The sequence below is a fragment of the Somniosus microcephalus genome, chromosome 9 (genome assembly GCF_052327205.1).
Source record: "Somniosus microcephalus isolate GS21.2 chromosome 9, FLI_Smic_1.0, whole genome shotgun sequence".
NCBI classification, from domain to species: Eukaryota; Metazoa; Chordata; class Chondrichthyes; order Squaliformes; family Somniosidae; genus Somniosus; species Somniosus microcephalus.
This window is the reverse complement of record NC_140995.1, coordinates 152,306,156-152,327,319: the sequence shown is the minus strand read 5'-3', so window position 1 is coordinate 152,327,319 and position 21,164 is coordinate 152,306,156. Positions and strand designations below refer to the sequence as shown.

The following is a 21,164-nucleotide window of genomic DNA, read 5'->3' as shown; positions in this document are numbered from 1 at the left end:
ACGTCTCATCCAAACGACGGCACCTCCGACAATGCAGCACTCCCTGAGTACTGCACTGGAATGTCAGCTTAGATTTTTGTGCTCAAGTTTCTGGAGTGGGACTTGAACCCACAACCTTCTGACTCAGAGGCGAGGGTGCTACCAACTGAGCTACGGCTGACACATACCCAGCAATTCCTACTGCACGGGTCTACTGCACGGGTGAAGGCCCTGTCGAAGATGAAAGACCTGAATGGGTACTAGCAAGGTGAGAATATTGCAAGTTATCATTATTAACATGATATTTCACTCACTGTTCAAATCAAGTCAACATGACTGACATGTAGATGACTGATATTTAATTGTGTCACCAGGTAGCTGGGAGCTCCCCGTCTAGCCACCTCCAATGGCTAGGCAGGCCGAAAATCCACTGATCTCCAGTGCCTCCTCCTCTGCAGTTGTGAGTTGGCTGGAGGGCCACCTCTGGTTCACTCCCTTCCCCTGGTGTTCTGTGCTCTCTTCTGCAATGAGGGAATGAGGGAACAAACAGACCTATGAGTGAGTGTAATGGCATGTGGATGGAGTTCATTTGGTGAGGGTGACTATGAGGGAGAGGCATGAAATTGCATAAGGATGAGTGGGAGTAGTGAATGGATAGATGGGGATGTGAGGAAGTGCATAGAAAGAGAGGGCTGGTGCACCTGTAAGGTAAGTGGGTGTGAGGAGTGATGTGCTGGAGAAGGCAGAGTGAGGGGGGTTGGGGTGATTTTCACATCAAGATGTAGGTAAATGTGCCTCTGCTCTCATCTTTCCTGCCCTGGTTAGGTCATTAAACCGCTTCCTGTATTGGACCCAGGAGCGTGGCACTACGCTCTTGCTGCTCACCTCCTGGGTATCGATCCAACCACGCCTTCTTTGTTTCTGTCGCAGGTTCCTTACTCCCGTTGTTGGGGAATAGTATGCCCCTCCATTTCCTCTCAGCCCCCAGCAGCACTTTTATGTACAAATGACTCTTGAGGTACTTGATTTGAAACAAGGACATTTTTCCACCACCTAACACAGCCTAACCAAAAGAACTCCTGGACAAGAATGGATACAGCTTTATTCACTATTTGCTGTATTAAGAATGATTCACAGATTAGGATTGGCTGAAGCTGTAAAATCAGTGAGAGATTACTAATAATTGGCCCAAAGACCACAAATGTTTATAAAAAGTGGGAAGAAAAATCACCCCTGTAATGTAAATTTATATTTCATATGAAAAATGTTCGCCCACTTCCTGTCACCTTTTCCATTATAAGTTGGCCCCCACAAGGATGAGTTTTAAACATACCTTCGTTTGGTGTCCGCCAGGTTTTCACGTCGCTGCACTTTGTTGGCAGTTAAAATTGCTTTGGGATCTTAATGACATCATCGGGCCCTGATTTACATTATTCATGAGGCTCCTGCCTGAGTCAGGTGGAATTCTCAACCACCCAAGTAAATAGCGGCATTAATATAGCAGCAGGGTGGGGAAAAGAGCGGTAAGTTCACCGCTTGGATTTTAACTCCCATTCCGTCCGGTTTCCACCAGGTAGAGGGCGTTAAAATTCATCCATTTATCATGACTCCCATATGCAATACCACAGGAGATGGACTGCTGTTATATTAAAAATCATTGAGTTGATAATGCTGTCATGCCCTCAGTGTATTGAAAGCAATGGGCATCAGGGTAATATCGGTTATTCTTATTTGCTTCCTGGGTCGCACTGTAACCTATTTAATAAAAAAAAATGACAAGAACCCTCCATTATTTGCTCCAGAAGTGACACATAGAAACATAGAAGATAGGAGCAGGAGTAGGCCATTCGGCCCCTCGAGCCTGCTCCGCCATTTAATGAGATCATGGCTGATCATCCAAATTCAGTACCCTGTCCCTGCCTTCTCCCCATATCCCTTGCTCCCTTTAGCCTCAAGAAATATATCCAACTCCTTCTTGAATATATTTAATGAATTGGCCTCAACTGCCTTGTGTGGCAGAGAATTCCACAGGTTCACCACTCTCTGGGTGAAGAAATTCCTCCTAATTTCTGTCCTAAATGGCTTACCCCTTATCCTTAGACTGTGACCCCTGGTTCTGGACTCCCCCGCTATCGGGAACATCCTTCCTGCATCTAGTCTGTCTAACCCTGTTAGAATTTTATAAGTTTCAATGAGATCCCCTCATTCTTCTAAACTCCAGCGAATACAAGCCCAATCGACCCAATCTCTCTTCATACGTTATTCCTGCCATCCCAGGTATCAGTCTGGTGAATCTTCGCTGCACTCTCTCCATGGCAAGAACATCCTTCCTCAGATAAGGCGACCAAAACTGCACACAATTCTCAAGGTGTAGTCTCACCAAGGCCCTGTACAACTGCAGCAAGAAATCCTTGCTCCTGTACTCAAACCCTCTCGCTACGAAGGCCAACATACCATTTTCCTTCTTAACCGCCTGCTGCACCTGCATGCTTCCCTTCAGCGACTGGTGCACAAGGACACCCAGGTCTCATTGCACTTCCCCTTTTCCCAATCTATTGCCGTTCAGATAATAATCTGTCTTCCTGTTTTTACACAGCTATTTACAGCAATAACAGCTAAAAGCCAACAAGGCCTTACACTGGGAATGAGGAGCAGAAACAGGAGTGCAGTTGCAGGTTCGAGCGGCCTGCATCTTGCACTCTTGGTTGCCAACTTCAGGGCCTTCTGGTGCTGTTCTCCAGCAGCAACTAGAAGTATCTAAGGCCTGAAAATTGTCTTGTCCATGAAAGAAGAGGACCTTCTCATCTGCTATGAGACTTCTTTAGGTTGTTTTACGACTTCCATCAGCCTCTCCCGTTGAGAGGAATGTTCCGGCAGAAGCCCTACCGGCAGAATTTTGGCCTCCCTTTTTTGGCTCCAGTGCAGTACTGAAGGAGTGCTGCTCTGTCTGAGGTGCTGCTCTGTCTGAGGTGCCATCTTTCGGATGAGACGTTAAACCAAGAGCCCCGTCTGCTCTTTCAGGTGAACCTAAAACCGGCCAATATTTATCCCTCAACCAAGATCACTTAAAAAAAAAACAGATTATCTGGTCATTATCACGTTGCTGTTTATGGGACATTGCTGTGCGCAAACTGGCTGCCGCATTTCCTACATTTCAACACTGACTACGCTTCAAAAAAAAAAGTCTTTCATTGGCTGTAAAGCGCTTTGGGACGTCCAGTGGTCGTGAAAGGCACTCTATAAATGCAAGTCTTTCATTTTCTATGCATGTACGCAGGAGAAAGCCCCCTCTCACTTCATTAACATGCAAATTTGATGGCCGGCCTCATTAGGACAGAACCAGCGAGCTGTGGGTGGCATTCACTGTTTCAGAGGCAGCTCGCAGGGAGGCCATCAAGATCAGCTAGCTTGGCCTCAGGACATCCAAGGTCCTCTGGAGAATCCATGTGCAGAGGTGGGCGGTGGTGGGGTGGGGATGATAATCGGGAGGGGGGTCAGCAGCGGCCAGCAGATTTAATGTGGACCAGGAGGAGCATTCCTTCTCTTCTTAGTTCCACAATAAGGTAATTAAAAATCTTAAAACTTAACATTCGGGTGGCAGCCTCCAGCGGTCCCTTTAAGAACGGCTGATTTGGCTGCTAAGCACTTGGAAAAAAATGAACGCAGCCTGTCAGAATATGGTTCAAAGCTCCACTTCAGGACTTGAGCACGTGATCTAGGCTGACATCTCCATATAGAAGTAATGCTGATTGTCGGATGTGCTGTCTTTCAGATGAGATGTTAACCCGAGGTCCCCTTTGCTTGTTCATGTGGACATAAAAGATCTCATGGCACTGTTCAAAGAAGAGCAGGGAGCAATGAATACCACCACAACAGATTATCTGGCTAGCAACGCCCCCTGCCCCCCCTCCCGTAATCTGCACTGCCTCCTGCGCGCCCCCCCACCGTAATCTGCACTGCCTCCTGCGTGCTCCCCCTCCCCGTAATCTGCACTGCCTCCTGCACACTCCCCCCTCCCCCCCCCCCGTAATCTGCACTGCCTCCTGCACACTCCCCCCGTAATCTGCACTGCTTCCTGCGCGCTCCCCCCTCCCGTAATCTGCACTGCCTCCTGCGCGCCCCCCCCCCCCCCCCCGTAATTTGCACTGCCTCCTGCGCGCTCCCCCCTCCCCCCCCCCCGTAATCTGCACTGCCTCCTGCGCGCTCCCCCCTCCGCCCCCCCCCCCGTAATCTGCACTGCCTCCTGCGTGCCCCCCTCCCGTAATCTGCACTGCCTCCTGCGCGTTCCCCCCTCCCATAACCTGCACTGCCTCCTGCGCTCCTCCCTTCCGTAATCTGCACTGCCTCCTGCGTGCCCCCTCCCGTAATCTGCACTGCCTCCTGTGCGTTCCCCCCTCCCATAATCTGCACTGCCTCCTGTGCGTCCCCCCTCCCCCCCCCGTAATCTGCACTGCCTCCTGCGCTCCCCCTCCCGTAATCTGCACTGCCTCCTGTGCGTTCCCCCCTCCCATAATCTGCACTGCCTCCTGTGCGTTCCCCCTCCCGTAATCTGCACTGCCTCCTGCGCGTCCCCCCTCCCGTAATCTGCACTGCCTCCTGCGCATCCCCCCTCCCGTAATCTGCACTGCCTCCTGCGCGTCCCCCCTCCCGTAATTTGTACTGCCTCCTGCGCGTCCCCCCTCCCGTAATCTGCACTGCCTCCTGTGCGTCCCCCCTCCCGTAATCTGCACTGCCTCCTGTGCGTCCCCCCTCCCGTAATCTGCACTGCCTCCTGTGCGTCCCCCCTCCCGTAATCTGCACTGCCTTCTGCGCGTCCCCCCTCCTGTAATCTGCACTGCCTCCTGTGCATTCCCCCCTCCCATAATCTGCACTGCCTCCTGTGCGTCCCCCCTCCTGTAATCTGCACTGCCTCCTGTGCGTGCCCCCCTCCCGTAATCTGCACTGCCTTCTGCGCGTCCCCCCTCCTGTAATCTGCACTGCCTCCTGTGCATTCCCCCCTCCCATAATCTGCACTGCCTCCTGTGCGTCCCCCCTCCTGTAATCTGCACTGCCTCCTGTGCGTGCCCCCCTCCCGTAATCTGCACTGCCTCCTGTGCGTGCCCCCCTCCCGTAATCTGCACTGCCTTCTGTGCGTGCCCCCCTCCCGTAATCTGCACTGCCTTCTGCGCGTCCCCCCTCCCGTAATCTGCAATGCCTCCTGCGCGTTCCCCCTCCCGTAAGCTGCACTGCCTCCTGCGCGTCCCCCCTCCCGTAATCTGCAATGCCTCCTGCGCGTCCCCCCTCCCGTAATCTGCAATGCCTCCTGCGCGCTCCCCCTCCCGTAAACTGCACTGCCCCCTGCGCGCTCCCCCCTCCCGTAAGCTGCACTGCCTACTGCGCGCTCCCCCTCCCGTAAGCTGCACTGCCTCCTGCGCGTCCCCCCTCCCATAATCTGCAATGCCTCCTGCGCGCTCCCCCCTCCCGTAATCTGCACTGCTTCCTGTGCGCATCCCCATCCCGTAAGCTGCACTGCCTCCTGCGCGGCCTGCCCTCCCGCCAATTATCTGGACAGTTATCTCATTTGCTTTTTGTGGAGCCTTGCTGAGTGCAATTTGCCGGCTGTATTAACAACAGTTCAAAAAGTAATTCGCTGACTGCAGAGCTTTTTGGGATGTCCTGAGGACGTGAAAGGTGCCTATTTTAAGTACAAATTCTTTACAGCAGCCATAAAATGCAAAAGCACTGAAGTCACCTGCACATGATAACGTGGCTCATCTGCAAATCATGATGTAATTCACAAAGCAATTTTGTTGGGTGAAAAATTGATGTGTGGGTAACCTGACCGGTTACCAATATAAATAGAGGCCCGGAATTTCCACAGGGTTCAAGTTATCAAGCAAGTTATTGGCGAAGGCAGACTAGTAAAACCCCTGTGAAATTTCAGAGCCAGAATCTATACACCTGAAATAAAAGTGTATATGGAAAAAATTCCAAATATGTGTATATAGATTTGCCAGAGTGAAGTTCATATCCTTGTAGAATGATCAGTCAGTACGACCAGATCCACTTGATAATATTACACAAAAGTGGGATTTTTTTCAGAATAATGATGGTCATTATAAGTTTATTTTGTCAAAATAGTAGCAAAAATATGTGCTTCATACAAATATCTTAATTTATTGCTTTTAGTGTTTCCCTTGTCAAGCTGAGCAATCAGTTTTTGGAATAGATGGCCGTTTTACAATACCAAGTACCCATCAGGCTGTTATTACCATTGACCTACTAAATCATGAGCAAGGAAGCAGCATAATGTCATCCTTGTCACAGTAACAGAAAGACATGTTCTATTTGAATGAAGTACCGTACACTTGGCCTAAATATGAACTGATCTGTTTAAAGCTGCAGCAACCATACATTGAGTCATCTTAGTCAAAATGATTAGACTTTCTGATCTATGTTACTTAAAATCAATTAATAGTTGTCATATTTTTACCATAGGTTTGCCTGGTCTGCCAGGACCAAAGGGAAACAAAGGAGAGACAGGGATAAAAGGAAATGTTGGACCGGCTGGACTAAAAGGTGACACAGGTGATCCAGGACCCACAGGAAAACCAGGCGCACGAGGTTTGAACGGACCTCCTGGTGTTCATGGAGAAAAAGGTGCAAGGGGCCAAGTAGGGGGACCTGGTCCTAAAGGAAATAAAGGTGGCTTAGGGAGGCCTGGTCTTCGAGGAGAAGCTGGCCCTATGGGAGACGGAGGACCACCAGGGCCACAAGGAAAGTCAGGACCACCTGGGCCCAAAGGACAATTAGGAATTAAAGGAATTCTTGGAATTCCAGGCCCACGTGGACTTAAGGGAGAAATGGGGAAATTGGGTCCCCCAGGATCCCAAGGACCACCAGGTTCATGAATGGAAACACTTTAATTTTTTCAACTATTTAAACTTACTGTATGTTTATTATATCATTATTTCTCATTCTCACTCTATCACAAAGAAAATCAGCCTTATTTCCATTTTAATCAGCAGTGATTTGTGTTTAACTTTCTGAGGAAATCATGAAACTGAATCATTCAAACTGATATAGTCGACGTCATTGTCATGTGATCCCCTGATCACATGCAGTTAGTTACCACCAAGTTTAAATAATCATTGATGAAAGGTGACATGCATGGTGACTGCTGTGACAGTACTCAAATTTAATATATGTTGACTAGTAAAAGGCTAATTGTTTCTGCAGTTTGACTAGTGAGGTTCACAACCAAATGTCTCAGCGTCCCAGTGTTCAGTTTTAACTGTCTGGCTCTAATTGTTCAAATTGAGATATAACATGAAGAAAGGCCACTTAGGCGAGGTACCCGAGGGTTGTGCGATCCATAGAGCTCCACCCGGCCGTGAGCCACTGCCTTCAGGAGAGGGATACCAAAAGATATTGGGGTAGAAATTGGACCTCGTTGCACCCGTTTTGCAGGCGTAAAATGGGAGCAGAGAGGGCCAATTTCGAGGATTGACATCCCACACGCAGAGGATGCCTGAAAGACGGATACTGGGTTGTGTGACTTTTCAGGTATCCCTAGCGGCCACCTAAAACAGCTATTGCATAAGTGATGGGCTTAATGCCTGTATTTATGCCTGTTCTGCTGAATTCAATATCGTAGAGTGGCACAGGAGCCGGACCTGCTCCGCTCGGGATTCTTAAGTGGTCACTGGTTGACTGACACCAAAAGGCAAGTTTGAAAAAAAAAATTGATGTAGCGCCAGGAGCAGCAGGAATGCTTCCCGATTCCACAGTACCCTGATCGCCCGGCCTGCCCCCCACCCCCTCCCCCGGCTTACCTATGGGCCACTGCAGCGAGGCAAGCGACCCAATATTCATTTCTTCAAATGGGTGAGCTGCCTGTGGAGACGAGACATGTGCTGGGAGCTTCCCCCAAATTAATATTAATTGGGCCTCAGGCCTCTCAGTTCAGGCACATATTGCAGTCACATCGCTGCCTACGTGCTGGAAACTGGGTACTGATTTAATTTATATCCCATTATTATTTTTGTCAATGTGACAAAATAGTCATGATCACATCATTTAGAGGTGATTATTCTACTCTGAACACTGACTATAGTGCAAGATTTTAAACTTAACGGTAAAGCCATAAATAACTTTTTTTTGCCAAAAGGCTCGTAACAATTTAAAAATTTGTTTCTTTTAACGTACAGCTATTTTTGACTCTCTCTTAACTTTCTTATTTACAGTTTTTGCAAACTTCTTAAAATTAGATTTTCTACACTTTTTGGATGAATGGTTTGCTCTGAAATTTCTGCTGGGGAAAAAAAACTACCATTAATTATAAAAGTTATAGGAAAATGACACGGTCAAAGCTTTGTGAATACGCACCAGTCAAAGTCCAAGAAAATTGCTGGTGTTCTTCACAGTTTTGACACCTATGCTGCTGAGTGGTCTGTCTATCCTAATACAGCTCTGGGTGGACAGGACTCACCAGCTATGTGAAGTGCTATTTTCTCCATGGGTGTACTTTCATTAGTAACTCAACTGAATAAGCATATACACTGCACAGATTGGAATACAGGCCTCCGCTGAATCTCAACCCTGTGACAGCACGGCTGTGAGAAGTAAAACTGTTTACTGCTTGACATCAAGCTACTCTTATTTAAGTTTCACAGAATCACAGAAACCCCACAGTGCAGATAGAGGCCATTTTGGCCCATCGAGCCTGCACAGACACATATCCCACCCGATCCCCGCAACCCCTACACCAACACATATCCCACCCTATCCCTGTAACCCCACGTATTTAATCCCCCTAACACTAAGGGTCAATTTATCATAGCCAATCAACCTAACCCGCACATCTTTGGACTGTGGGAGGAAACCGGAGCACCCGGAGAAAACCCACGCAAACACGGGGAGAATGTGCAAACTCCACACAGACAGTCGCCCGAGGCCGGATTCGAACCCAGGTCTCTGGTGCTGTGAGGCAACAGTGCTAACCACTATGCCACCGTTTATTACGTTCCTGTTGAGAAAGCAAACATTTTCTGCTGCTGTAGCCTTCTGTGTGTTTCTGTAATTAATAGCCATGTTGCTAAGTATTGGACTAAAATAAGGTTCAAATTGCACAGAATTTTGATTTTGGTAACAGCCAGGATAAATATCTTTTCCAGGAGTATAAAAATCCAAACCCCTCCCCATCAAGAAAACGAAATGCAAATCAGATGAACATATCCATGTACATAGCAACCATAAAGGCCTTTTCCAATATTGACATTATACCAGCATATTAAATGAACCCATAAGAAAAAATGGTTTTGCATTAATTTAAAAGATGTGATGCATCCAGAATAGATATCAACTTGTTTCCGCATTTGCTGAAAATTTCAGATATTCAAGCAGAAACATGGAAAATGACACCTAAGAAATCTGTCCATGTTAATCTTCACATTCATAACAATTCAGGGGCTATTATTGCTCTATTTGGGGATCAGTAAGGACTAAGGAATAAGTGATGTATAATTAATATTTTGCATGCATTCATTTAAATTGTAATTTTTCTTTTCAAAAGTACAAAGACAATAGCTGTGATGGAACATTTTTTGCAAGTATGCAATATGATAAGAATTACATTTTAATTACCTTCTCCAGTTTAGTGTTGTAACTATAAGGTACATGTGAAATTGCAGGCTGAGAAATAGTCATGTTTCACTACGAAGGTACATTTTATGTCAAATGTAACATACATTATTGTCAATTAATTAGCTAATTAATTACTTGTTTGCATTATAATACTCTTAGCATATCGTATCCTGTATTCAAATGAACGCTACCAAAAACACACATGCTGACGTTCAAGGATTTATCCAGGGCATGTACTCGGTACTTTTTACTCCTTTCAGTAAAAATCTGTGATGCAAAAAAAAAAAAATTAAGATTTAAACTATTTTTTATATCTGCATATCACAATCTGAAATACTGTCCACAAAATGGAGTATTGTTTGATTATAAATGGGGAAAATGAACTGGTTTCCTGATTTATTATTTGTTTTACTTATGTTAAAACTGCAGCTGGTTTGCATGCTATTATAAATGTCATCCAACCCATGTAAGCATTGTAACTGTTAGTTATAACCAGGCATCTGAGGTCCTGGCTTAATAAATTTAGTACACAATTCTATATTATTGTCCAGTCTGTCATCAAACTAGAGGATAATGGCTCGGGGAGAAGATTTTCCCCTTGTGCTAGGTATAGCAAATTTATAGTCACAATTACAATTTCATTACACCTAGCACAGAGGAAATAAGAACATAAGAAATCTTCTAATCTCTGTTTCACTTTAAAGGGAATTAAAAACTACAGGCTCAGACTGATGTTTTTGTTAACTTTTTAGTAAAATGATTGTGATGAAAAAGTAGTGTGAGGTCAAGAGAAAGCACCAGTCGAGGATTCCTCTGAATTTAGTGCTAATTAAAACATTTTTATCCCTTCAAGGAGTAGAAAAGGCAAGTGGTAAAGGTCTCTTCCCCCTACTCCTCTGACACTTTCTCCTTCGAGCACCTCACCTTGTTCTACCCTCTCATTCTTCAATCTCTTCTGCCAGCCCACCCAAGCTTCCTACTGAGATACCCTCCCTCCTTTCCTTCCTCAGTCCCGACTCCAATCCTTCACTACTCCTCTGCCTTCCTACTCTCCTGCCACCATTCCAGACTTGTATCCTCCTTGGATAAGCCCATATCTTCCATCTGTGCCTCCTGTGGCATTCTCCAAAGGGCCCGTTGCTGCATCCTTACGAACAGCAATCCCAACTGCCCAATCAGCATCCTCCTCACATTGACCTTGACATCGTTCCAGCCACCTTCAGGCTAAAGACTCTGCTCCAGGATGGCAATGAGGCCCAGGAGTTAAAATGGCCCAGGCGTCACATCAGCAGGGCCATGCGAGTTTTTCACTAGCTTCTGCCCTACATGCTATATTTATGTCCCCAGTTAAAATTGGGGCTAAGTCTATACAATTATGCCATCATCGAGGCCTAGCAAATAAGGAAGTGGCAGACCCACAGCCAAAGGCAAAACAGACACTCATGATTAGTTAGAAGAAATCCCTGCTGCAATGCAGAAAGAAACAGATGACTGGGTCTTCTACTGGAGACCTTCAGCTCAGTGAGTGCCACATTCACCCAATCTAGTAACACTTCTCTCCACATGTGCACAACCCAGTGCCCATATAATTACAGCAACACTGACCTCTACACTAACTTAACTCCATGGATACCAATCATTTGATAGTATCTTATTCCACAACATCAAAAGAGAAAACTTGAAATAATTAACAACCAAATTCCCTGAAATGGATGAAATGAGTGTATGTGGCTAGTTTTTTTAACCCACAATTCTAATTGCTTGATGATAGTGGATGATTTAGAGCCAAACATCATGCTTCCCCTGTGGCAGAAGTAAGTGAGGTTGCTGGGTGTCAGTGGGAGCCTATTGGAATTGTAGTGTCCAAAGAAAGATGGTTGTGGTTGTCAGAGGCCAATCATCAGAGCCTCAGGCCGTCAATGCATGGAAGTATTCATCTTCAACTGCTTCATCAATGACCTTCACTCCATCATAAGTCCAACATGGGGCTGTTCCCATACTTATCACCATGTACATCTTCATTTAAAACTCCTCTGATAATGAAGCAGCCCAGGCCAACCTACAGCAGCACCTGGATAACATCTGGGCTTGGGCAGATTAGTGGTAGGTAACATTCACACTGCATAAGTGCCAGGCGGGAGAAAGCCCAGTCATTTCTTCCCGACCTTCAATAGCATCACCATTGTCGAGTCCTCCACCATTAACCTTTTGGGGGTCGCCATTGGCCAGAAATTTATGTGGGCCAGCCAGATCAACACCCTGGCTACCAGAGCAGAGTGACTCACCTCCTGTCTCCTCATAGCCTCTTCATCAACTACAAGGCTTAAGTCAGGAGTGTGATCGAATACTCACTACTTGTTTGGATGGGTGCAACCATAACAACGCTCAAGAAGTTTGACATCATGCAGGACAGAGCAGTTCCTTTGAATAGTATCCCTGCTACTGGACTCAATATTGTCCCCCTCCAGCACTGATGAACTGCAGTAACTCACCAAGGTTGCATGACAGCACACTGAGGGATTGGGCCTCTGATCTCCGCTTTGCCTGCCATCTATTACATCAGCATGGGTGCCGCTTATGCTGTCTCACCTTGGATATCAGAATCGGACCAAGATGAGCCCCACCACCAGTCACACCAGCAGCAGCAACCACAACACCAGCCTTCTCCTCAACGACCTGATGCTGCACAGGAGAGAGTGGGTCAGCACAGGGCTGCGCCGCACTGGAGGCGATACCCCTAACACAGGGTATACAGACAGAGGATGAGCTTCCTGGACTTGACTGAGCAGCAGTGCTTCAGGAGGCTTAGGCTATCGCACCAGGTTGTTACAGATATTTGCAGATTGCTGGAGCAAGACCAGAGGACCTGGAGGACATGCCTTACCAGTGACTGTCAAAGTCAACACCACACTCAACTTCTTCGCCTTAGGCTCCTTCCAGGGATCTGCAGCAGACATTTGCAGGATCACGCAGTCGGCCGCCCACAGATGCATCACCCAGGTGACCGATGCCATTTTTAACAAGTCAGCCAATTATGTCAACTTTGCCACTGATGAAGCCAGTGTTACTGAGCGGGCACTCGGCTTTGTGGCTCTGGCTGGCTTCCTACAGGTGCGGGGCATCATCGACTGCACACATGTGGCCATCAAGGCACCCCACATCACCCAGGAGTGTTTGTGAATCACAAGAGCTTCCACTTTCTCAATGTGCAGTTCGTCTGCAACCATAAAAATATGATAATGCATGTATGCGCCAGATTCCCAGGCAGCTGTCATGACTCTTTTGCCCTGCGACAGTCTACCCTCCCTCAGTTCTTCGCACCTCCAAACAGACTTACTGGCTGGCTGCTTGGAGACAAGCACTACCCACTGAAGACGTGGCTCATGACACCCTTGAGGAGGCCAAGTACTGAGGCCCAGGAGCATTATAATGCCAGCCACATGTCCACCAGATGTGTCATAAAGCAAGCAATAGGCATGCTGAAAATGCGCTTCAGATGCCTTGACAGATCTGGAGGAGCCAGTCAGTACACACCAGCCAGGATCTCCAGAATCATCGCCATTTGCTGTACGCTGCACAACATAGTGCAGCAGCGAGGATTGGAGCTACAGGAGGAGCAAGGCACAGAGTGCAGAGTGCACAGCCTCTTCAGAGGAGGAGGAACAGGTGGAAGACGAGGAGGAGGAACCTGAGGTGGAGATGGCACCAGCAGCAGTGCTAATTGCTGCCCAAGGAGGCCCGGATTGCCTCATAATGGCCAGATTTACTTAACTTGCTCCAATGCACCCATATAGCTGCTACATGCTGTACTAAGTTCCCCTGCTAACAACACCATAAAGCAGCATTAAAATGACCAAGCCATTCCTCTCACCCAAATCCCCATTGCTCGAGATTAAGGAGTGTCTCACCATTCACTTCAAGTGACAAGGCTACTTCCCAGGTAGCAGACAAAGTGGACAAGGCCCAAAAGTGGTGCAAAGAAATACATTTATCTATAACTGAATATAAATATAACTGAAATTTATCACTAATATTTTTTCATACACTCCTGTGCATACCCTTGTGCATCTAGGATTGTGTCTTTTTTCGTTTGCGCATGCTTCTACAAGGTTTAACCACTGTGGCTTCAGCAGAGGGAGAGGCAGGCTGCTCACTTCCCTACTGCAACTGCTTAGAAACTTTTGGCAGATGTCCTCTGCGTTTTGGAGCCTGTGAGGGCCCCGCCAAAGTCTGATCCTCCTGTGACTGTGCAGGGGCAGACTCGGCCATCAGGATCCGAGGAAGCATGTGGGGCTCTGACTGAGGGGGAGGCAATGGGGGAGAAGTGCGAGCGCTTTGAGAAGAGCCCCCACTTCAATGTCCCCTCTCACCATCATCCCTCTCATGGACCACCCACACTTCCCTGCTAGCAAGGCGCTGGAGAGCATCTTGCTGCACATCAGTGGGGCGATGAAAGCCCATGTCTACGTTTATATCGTGGCATAGTGGTTAGCACTGTTGCCTCACAACGCCAGAGACCTGGGTTCGAATCCGGCCTCGGGCGACTGTCTGTGTGGAGTTTGCACATTCTCCCCGTGTTTGCGTGGGTTTTCTCCGGGTGCTCCGGTTTCCTCCCACAGTCCAAAGATGTGCGGGTTAGGTTGATTGGCTATGATAAATTGACCCTTAGTGTTAGGGGGATTAAATACGTGGGGTTACAGGGATAGGGTGGGATATGTGTTGGTGTAGGGGTTATGGGGATCGGGTGGGATATGTGTCGGTGCAGGCTCGATGGGCCGAAATGGCCTCTATCTGCACTGTGGGGTTTCTGTGTGTGAGGTCTATGAGCGTCTGCCATCTGTTATCCACAGCTAGCATGTTCTCATGTGACTGGTGCATTTGCTGCTCCATGCAGGTGGCCATCCTTTCCATGGAATGGCACATCGTCGCCATCGCCTGCGAAATGGTGCTGCTCATGTTGGAGATGGACTCCTCCATTCTCTGCTCATTTGCAGACATCGTGGCTGCAAAAGCTGCCAGAGCCTCGAGCAATTGTTGCTGCCCCTCCAAGATCACCCTCTTTCTCGATGGCCCCCGAGGTTCAGCATCTGCATGCAGCGGAGCAGAGCTTGGAGCGTCCTACGTTCTCCGGCGAGGACTCTCCACTGCTGTCCCTGTCTCCATCATCTGCTTTTGCTCACGTGTGATGTGAGAGACACCAGGTGACAACACTACTCTATCTCTCAAGGGATCCACTGACGTGTGCGTATCTGCGCTGGCGCTGGCTGCGCTTGGTGCACCCTCAGAGGTTGGAGCTGCCTCTGAGGAGTCATCTTCCTCCTCCGGCTAGTCAGTGAGAGGGGGGGGCACTTGATGGACCTGTGGGTGAGTAAACAGATGAATGAGAAGTGTTATATTAAGACTGGGTAATGTTACCATTATACACATGATGGCATTTCACTGGCTGCTGACATCAGTCACCATATGAGTGACTGCTGAAGGCCATGTGGCTGTATGAGATGTAATTCTATCACCAGATTTCTGGGATGTCCCCCTCTCTCTGTCTCCCTCCAACAACAGCTCTGCAACTCCAGAGATCTCCAGAGCCTCCTCCTCTGCTGTAGTCAATTGAATGAAGACTGACTGACCACTTTCTTTTCTCTGCCTCCCTATTGTTCCGGGCTCTCTTTTGCAAGGAGGGAAAGAAGAGAACTTTGAGTGAGAGTGATGGAATGACTGTAAGGAATGGATGGGCTACATCTGTAGAGGGTGATTATGAGGGAGTGGGGTGCCAATGCCAAATGGCCTCCCTCTGTAATGTTACTTGCTATGATTGCATTAGGATGAGGGTGAGTGTCAGTGGTGGTTAGTCAGATAGGGATGTGAGTATGTACATAGACAGAGATGGGTGGACCTGCAAGGTAGGTTGCTGTGAGGAATGATGTGCAGGAGTAAGCTTGGGAAGGTGATAGGGTTGTGGTGACAGGCACATCAGGGTGTAGGTGAGTGTAGCATTGCACTCACCTTTCCTGATCTCATAAGATCATTGAATCTTTTATTGCACTGGATCCACGTCCTCCTGACCACATCCCTGCTGCTGACCTCCTCTGCGACCTCCAGCCACACCCTTTTTGTATCTTTGGGTGGTCTTTTGCGTTTATCGCCAGGGAAGAGGACCTCCCTGCGTGCTCTTACTGCCTGCAGCAGAACATCAAGGGAGGCATCGTTGAATCTTGGTGCGGCCCTCTGCCTTTGTGTCTCCATGACCCACACTTTTATCAGCTTTATGATGCTATTCAGACCTCTGGACACCAACTTATTCACTCCTACATCAACCTTCAAATGAGAGGTGTGCAAGGCTGCTTTAAATATCCGCGCTGGAAATGAGTCATCGGTGATGTCATCAGACCCGCTCCATTTAATTGGGCTGGGAAACATGCATGGCTGGTTTAATTGGGGCTATTAAGTGAAAGTTGCGCTGCAGAACGCGCTGTTAACATCTTCGGGTTCCCGACCGCTACACAGCCTGCAAGCTAAATCCAATGTAAAGATTCCGCCCTACTTGTGGGAACACCATCACCACAAGGGCCGCAGCAATTCAAGAAGAAGGCCCACCACCACTGTCTCAGCTCAATTAGGGATGGACAATAAATCTGACCTTGTTATTGTGGTGGGAGGGGGCAGCAGAAACCATTCTGGCAGAAGATTTAAAATTGTCACATTGGCTTCCCTGCTGCTCCCCGGCTGGTGAGCCTGATATCCAAGTACCAATCAATCTCTTTTGGATCAATTGCTGTTTGAATTCACAATTATGGAGTCCACATATAGCCCTTACAGCAAGTGTAATCATTTGCCTGGAAATTGGAGCCCTAACCTTTGCAGGCTCCTACCGCAGCACCATCGAAATTATGATGAGGTCTGAGGCCCAAAATCCAGGGCTCTTCGGACGTCCTCATTTGAGCGTGGGCTGTTAATAATGTGCAGGTGAGGTGCCCAAAAATAGGCACGCCCGAATTTCTAAGCCATAGAATTACAGTTACGAGCCCAGCAATTTTGCTGGCACTTCTGCTCAGTTGCTGTCTTAACATCATAGAAACATAGAAGATAGGAGCAGGAGTAGGCCATTCGGCCCCTCGAGCCTGCTCCGCCATTCAATGCGATCATGGCTGATCATCCAAATTCAGTACCCGGTCCCTGCTTTCTCCCCATACTCCTTGATCCCTTTAGCCTTAAGAAATATATCCAACTCCTTCTTGAATATATTTAATGAATTGGCCTCTACTGCCTTCTGTGGTAGAGAATTCCACAGGTTCACCACTCTCTGGGTGAAGAAATTCCTCATTTCTGTCCTAAATGGCCTACCCCTTATCCTTAGACTCTGACCCCTGGTTCTGGACTCCCCGACCATCGGGAACATCCTTCCTGCATCAAGTCTGTCCAGTTCTGTTAGAATTTTATAAGTTTCAATGAGATCCCCTCTCATTCTTCTAAACTCCAACGAGTACAAGCCCAATCGATCCAATCTCTCCTCGTACGTCATTCCTGCCATCCCAGGTATCAGCCTGGTGAATCTTCGCTGAACTCCTTCCATGGCAAGAACATCCTTCCTCAGATAAGGTGACCAAAACTGCACACAATACTCAAGATGTGGTCTCACCAAGGCCCTGTACAACTGGAGCAAGACATCCTTGTTGCTGTACTCAAACCCTCTCGCTACAAAGGCCAACATACCATTTGCCTTCTTAACCGCCTGCTGCACCTGCATGCTTACCTTCAGCGACTGGTGCACAAGGATGCTCAGGTCTTGTTGCACTTCCCCTTCTCCCAATCTATTGCCAATCTATTCCCTTGCCTTGTTAGTCCTCCCAAAATGCATCACCTCACACTTTTCAGGGTTAAATTCCATTTGCCACTGTTCTGCCCATCTAACCAACCCATCTATATTGTCCCATAGCCTAAGGCTTCCCTCCTCGCTACTTACCACTCCACCAATTTTCGTGTCATCTGCGAATTTACTGATCATACCTCCTACATTCATATTAAAAGTAAATCCACATTAAAAGTGGATAAATCCCCAGGCCCATACGAGATGTATCCCAGGCTGCTGTGTGAGGCGAGGGAGGAGATTGCAGGGGCGCTGACACAAATTTTCAGAACCTCTCTGGCCACAGGGGAGGTGCCAGAGGACTGGAGGACAGCTAACGTAGCACCATTATTCAAGAAAGCCCTGCTGCGGGTAGTCAAAACTGCCCAACGCATTACCGGCACCCGGCTACCGACCATAGAGCACATATACCAGAAACGCTGTCTACGGAGGTCACGGTCCATCATCAAAGACCCTACCCACCCCAGCCACAGTCTGTTCGCCCTCCTGCCGTCTGGGAGACGCTATAGATGCATTCGCACCCGTACGACCAGATTTAGGAACAGCTTCTTTCCCAGGGCTGTCATCCTACTGAACTCCACAAATAAACTCTAAAGCCTGCACATCTGCCAATGCACTTTATTATGGTTATATTTATGTTAATATACTACAAGCCAAATGTATGTTGAATGTTTAAATGTCTTAATCCAAATGTACACTCTCGGGAGCCGCAAGCCTACATTTCGTTGTACTGCACTTGTGCACTAACAATGACAATAAAAAAGTTGATTTGAAGGGTGAAATAAAGAATAGATTTGCCTTTCTAATCTAGGCTATATTAACTTTAAAAAACCCAGTAGCACATCTTTCAACACCAGTCTCCAACAATGACTAGAGAGAACTGAATTTAAGATGGCCACCACAAATCACCTGACATCCACTACCAATGAGTTTACAACATATATCTCAAGGTAAAAACAAACAACCAATTACAATACTTCTTACTAATACAGAGAACAACCACCCCATTCACCAATCACAATACTTCTTATTAAACATAGGAAATAATCACCACAAAGGGTAGTTGGGATAAACCAAGGAGTTACAGGCCAGTGAGCCTAACATCAGTGGTAGGGAAATTATTGGAAAAAATTCTGAGGAACAGAATTAGTCTCCACTTGGAGAGGCAAGGATTAATCAAGGTTAGTCAGCATGGCTTTGTCAGGGGGAGATCATGTCTAACCAATTTGATTGAATTTTTCGAGGGGGTGACTAGGTGTGTGGATGAGGGTAGTGCAGTTGATGTAGTCTACATGGACTTCAGTAAGGCTTTTGACAAAGTCCACATGGGAGACTGGTCAAGAAGGTAAGAGCTCATGGGATCCAGGGCAATTTGGCACATTGGATCCAAAATTGGCTTAGTGGCAGGAGGCAGAGGGTGATGGTCGAAGGTTGTTTTTGTGACTGGAAGCCTGTGTCCAGTGGTGTACCACAGGGATTGGTGCTGGGTCCTTTGCTGTTTGTAGTGTACATTAATGATTTAGATATGAATGTAGGAGGTATGATCAGTAAGTTCGCAGATGACACGAAAATTGGTGGAGTGGTAAATAGCGAGGAGGGAAGCCTTAGGCTACAGGATGATATAAATGGGTTGATTAGATGGGCAGAACAGTGCCAAATGGAATTTAACCCTGAAAAGTGTGAGGTGATGCATTTTGGGATGACTAACAAGGCAAGGGAATACACAATGAATGGTAGGACCATAGGAAGGACAGAGGATCAGAGGGACCTTGGTGTGCATGTACATAGATCCTTGAAGGCAGCAGGACAGGTAGATAAGGTGGTTAAAAGGCATATGGGATACTTGCCTTCATTAGCCGAGGCATAGCATATAAGAGCAGAGAGGTTATGATGGAGCTGTACAAAATGCTAGTTAGGCCACAGCTGGAATACTGTGTGCAGTTCTGGTCACCACACTATAGGAAGGATGTGATTGCATTGGAGAGGGTGTAGAGGAGATTCACCAGGATGTTAACTGGGCTGGAGTGCTTCAGCTATGAAGAGAGACTGGACAGGCTGGGGTTGTTTTCCATAGAGCAGCGAAGGCTGAGGGGGACCTGATTGAGGTGTATAAAATTATGAGGGGCATAGATAGGGTAGATAGAAAGGAACTTTTCCCCTTAGTGGAGGGGTCAATAACCAGGGGGCATAGTTGCAAGGTAAGAGGCAGGAGGTTTAGAGGGGATTTGAGGAAAACTTTTTCACCCAGAGGGTGGTTGGAATCTGGAACTCACTGCCTGAAAGGTAGAGGCAGGAACCCTCACAACATTCAAGAAGCATTTAGATGAGCACTTGAAATGCCATAGCGTACAAGGCTACGGACCAAGTGCTGGAAAATGGGATTAGAATAGACGGGGCTTGATGGCCGGCGCAGACACGATGGGCCGAAGGGCCTCTTTCTGTGCTGTATAACTATGACTCTAAGTGTGCGTGCGCGCATCGTACGCTATTTTGGTCCCCAAACGGTACCCGTAGCTTCCAAACAACAGGTGCTACTGATCCCAATTTCACGCCCTATGTCTCCTGATGAGGTGCCTAAAATATTCCAGCTGATACTTAATATAGCTGCTATATGTCTTCAATCATTCAATTTCCTTCCTAACTCTAAGACAGTTTTCTATACTATTTATATAAAGAAAGAACTTGCATTTATAAAGTGCCTTGCACAACCTCAGGACATCACAAAATGCCAATGAAATACTTTTGAAATATAATTGTAATATGGGGATACAAAGCAAGGTCCCACAAACAGCAATATGATAAATAACCAAATAATCTGTTTTCACGGTGTTGGTTCAGGGATAATCGCTGACCAGGATGCCTGAAAAACCCTTCTTTGAATAGTGCCACGGAATCTTTTGAATGCACCTGAGAGGGCAGATAGGCTTCAGTTTAATACCGAATCCAAAAGACGGCACTCCTTCTGTACCACACTGAAATGTTGGCCTTGATTATGTACTCAAGTCTCTGGAGTGGAGCTTAAACCCACAACCTTCTGACTTAGAGGCAAGAGTGCTGCCACTGAACCAAGGCTGAGACATACATTATGTGCTGTAACTGATTAACCAAACACAAGGATATCACCCATAGTAACTAATGCTCCTTTCAGTCCATTCAAAGGTTTATTCACTTTGTACTGAAATATCTCTGGAAATAATTCCAAATGGGACTCGGCAGAAATAGAACATCCCAATGGGGCAATGAAGGTTATATCTGCTAAATTCTGATGAAGCATCCAATGACTTGAGCCCTGATATTAATATGAAGGCAGCTTCTGAGTGGGGGCGGAGATGGAATTGCATGGGCAAAACCCGGAAGTCACCTTAGCGGATCAGAATCTGCAATCTTAACTCAATTGTACCAATTAATTTTGACTTCTGGGTTTCATGTCTCCAACCTGCGCAGCGGGTGTGATGTGCACCTGCTGCGACCTCAGCTGTATTTAAAGAGACATTTCACAAATGGACATTGGAGGTGTTCAGGATGGATGGTGGACGTAGAGCAAGGGCAGCACCCAGATTTAATGATGTCTCGCTAGAATTACTGCTGGGTGCAGTCAGGAGCACGAGGGATATACTTTCCCCCAGCAATGCTGCTCTCACCAAGAAAGCGTAGTTAGAGGAGGCTGAGGAGGTGAACAGCAGGAGCATTGTTCCCC

At 47.2% G+C, this 21,164-nt stretch overlaps 1 protein-coding gene across 4 annotated transcripts in view; it reads left to right on the top strand.

Moving 5' to 3' along the window:
• scara3 (scavenger receptor class A, member 3) overlaps positions 1–21,164 on the top strand; it is a 98,136-nt gene that overhangs the window by 54,372 nt on the left and 22,600 nt on the right. For 3 of the 4 annotated variants that reach the window (XM_085997395.1, XM_085997396.1, XM_085997394.1), the window contains exon 7: positions 6,457–10,141. In XM_085997395.1, coding sequence (XP_085853521.1) covers positions 6,457–6,869 — 413 coding nt within the window. In that variant the 3' untranslated portion in view covers positions 6,870–10,141. Of the gene's footprint in view, positions 1–6,456; positions 10,142–21,164 lie in introns of those variants that run through there. The other variant, XM_085997397.1, reaches the window with a different exon arrangement.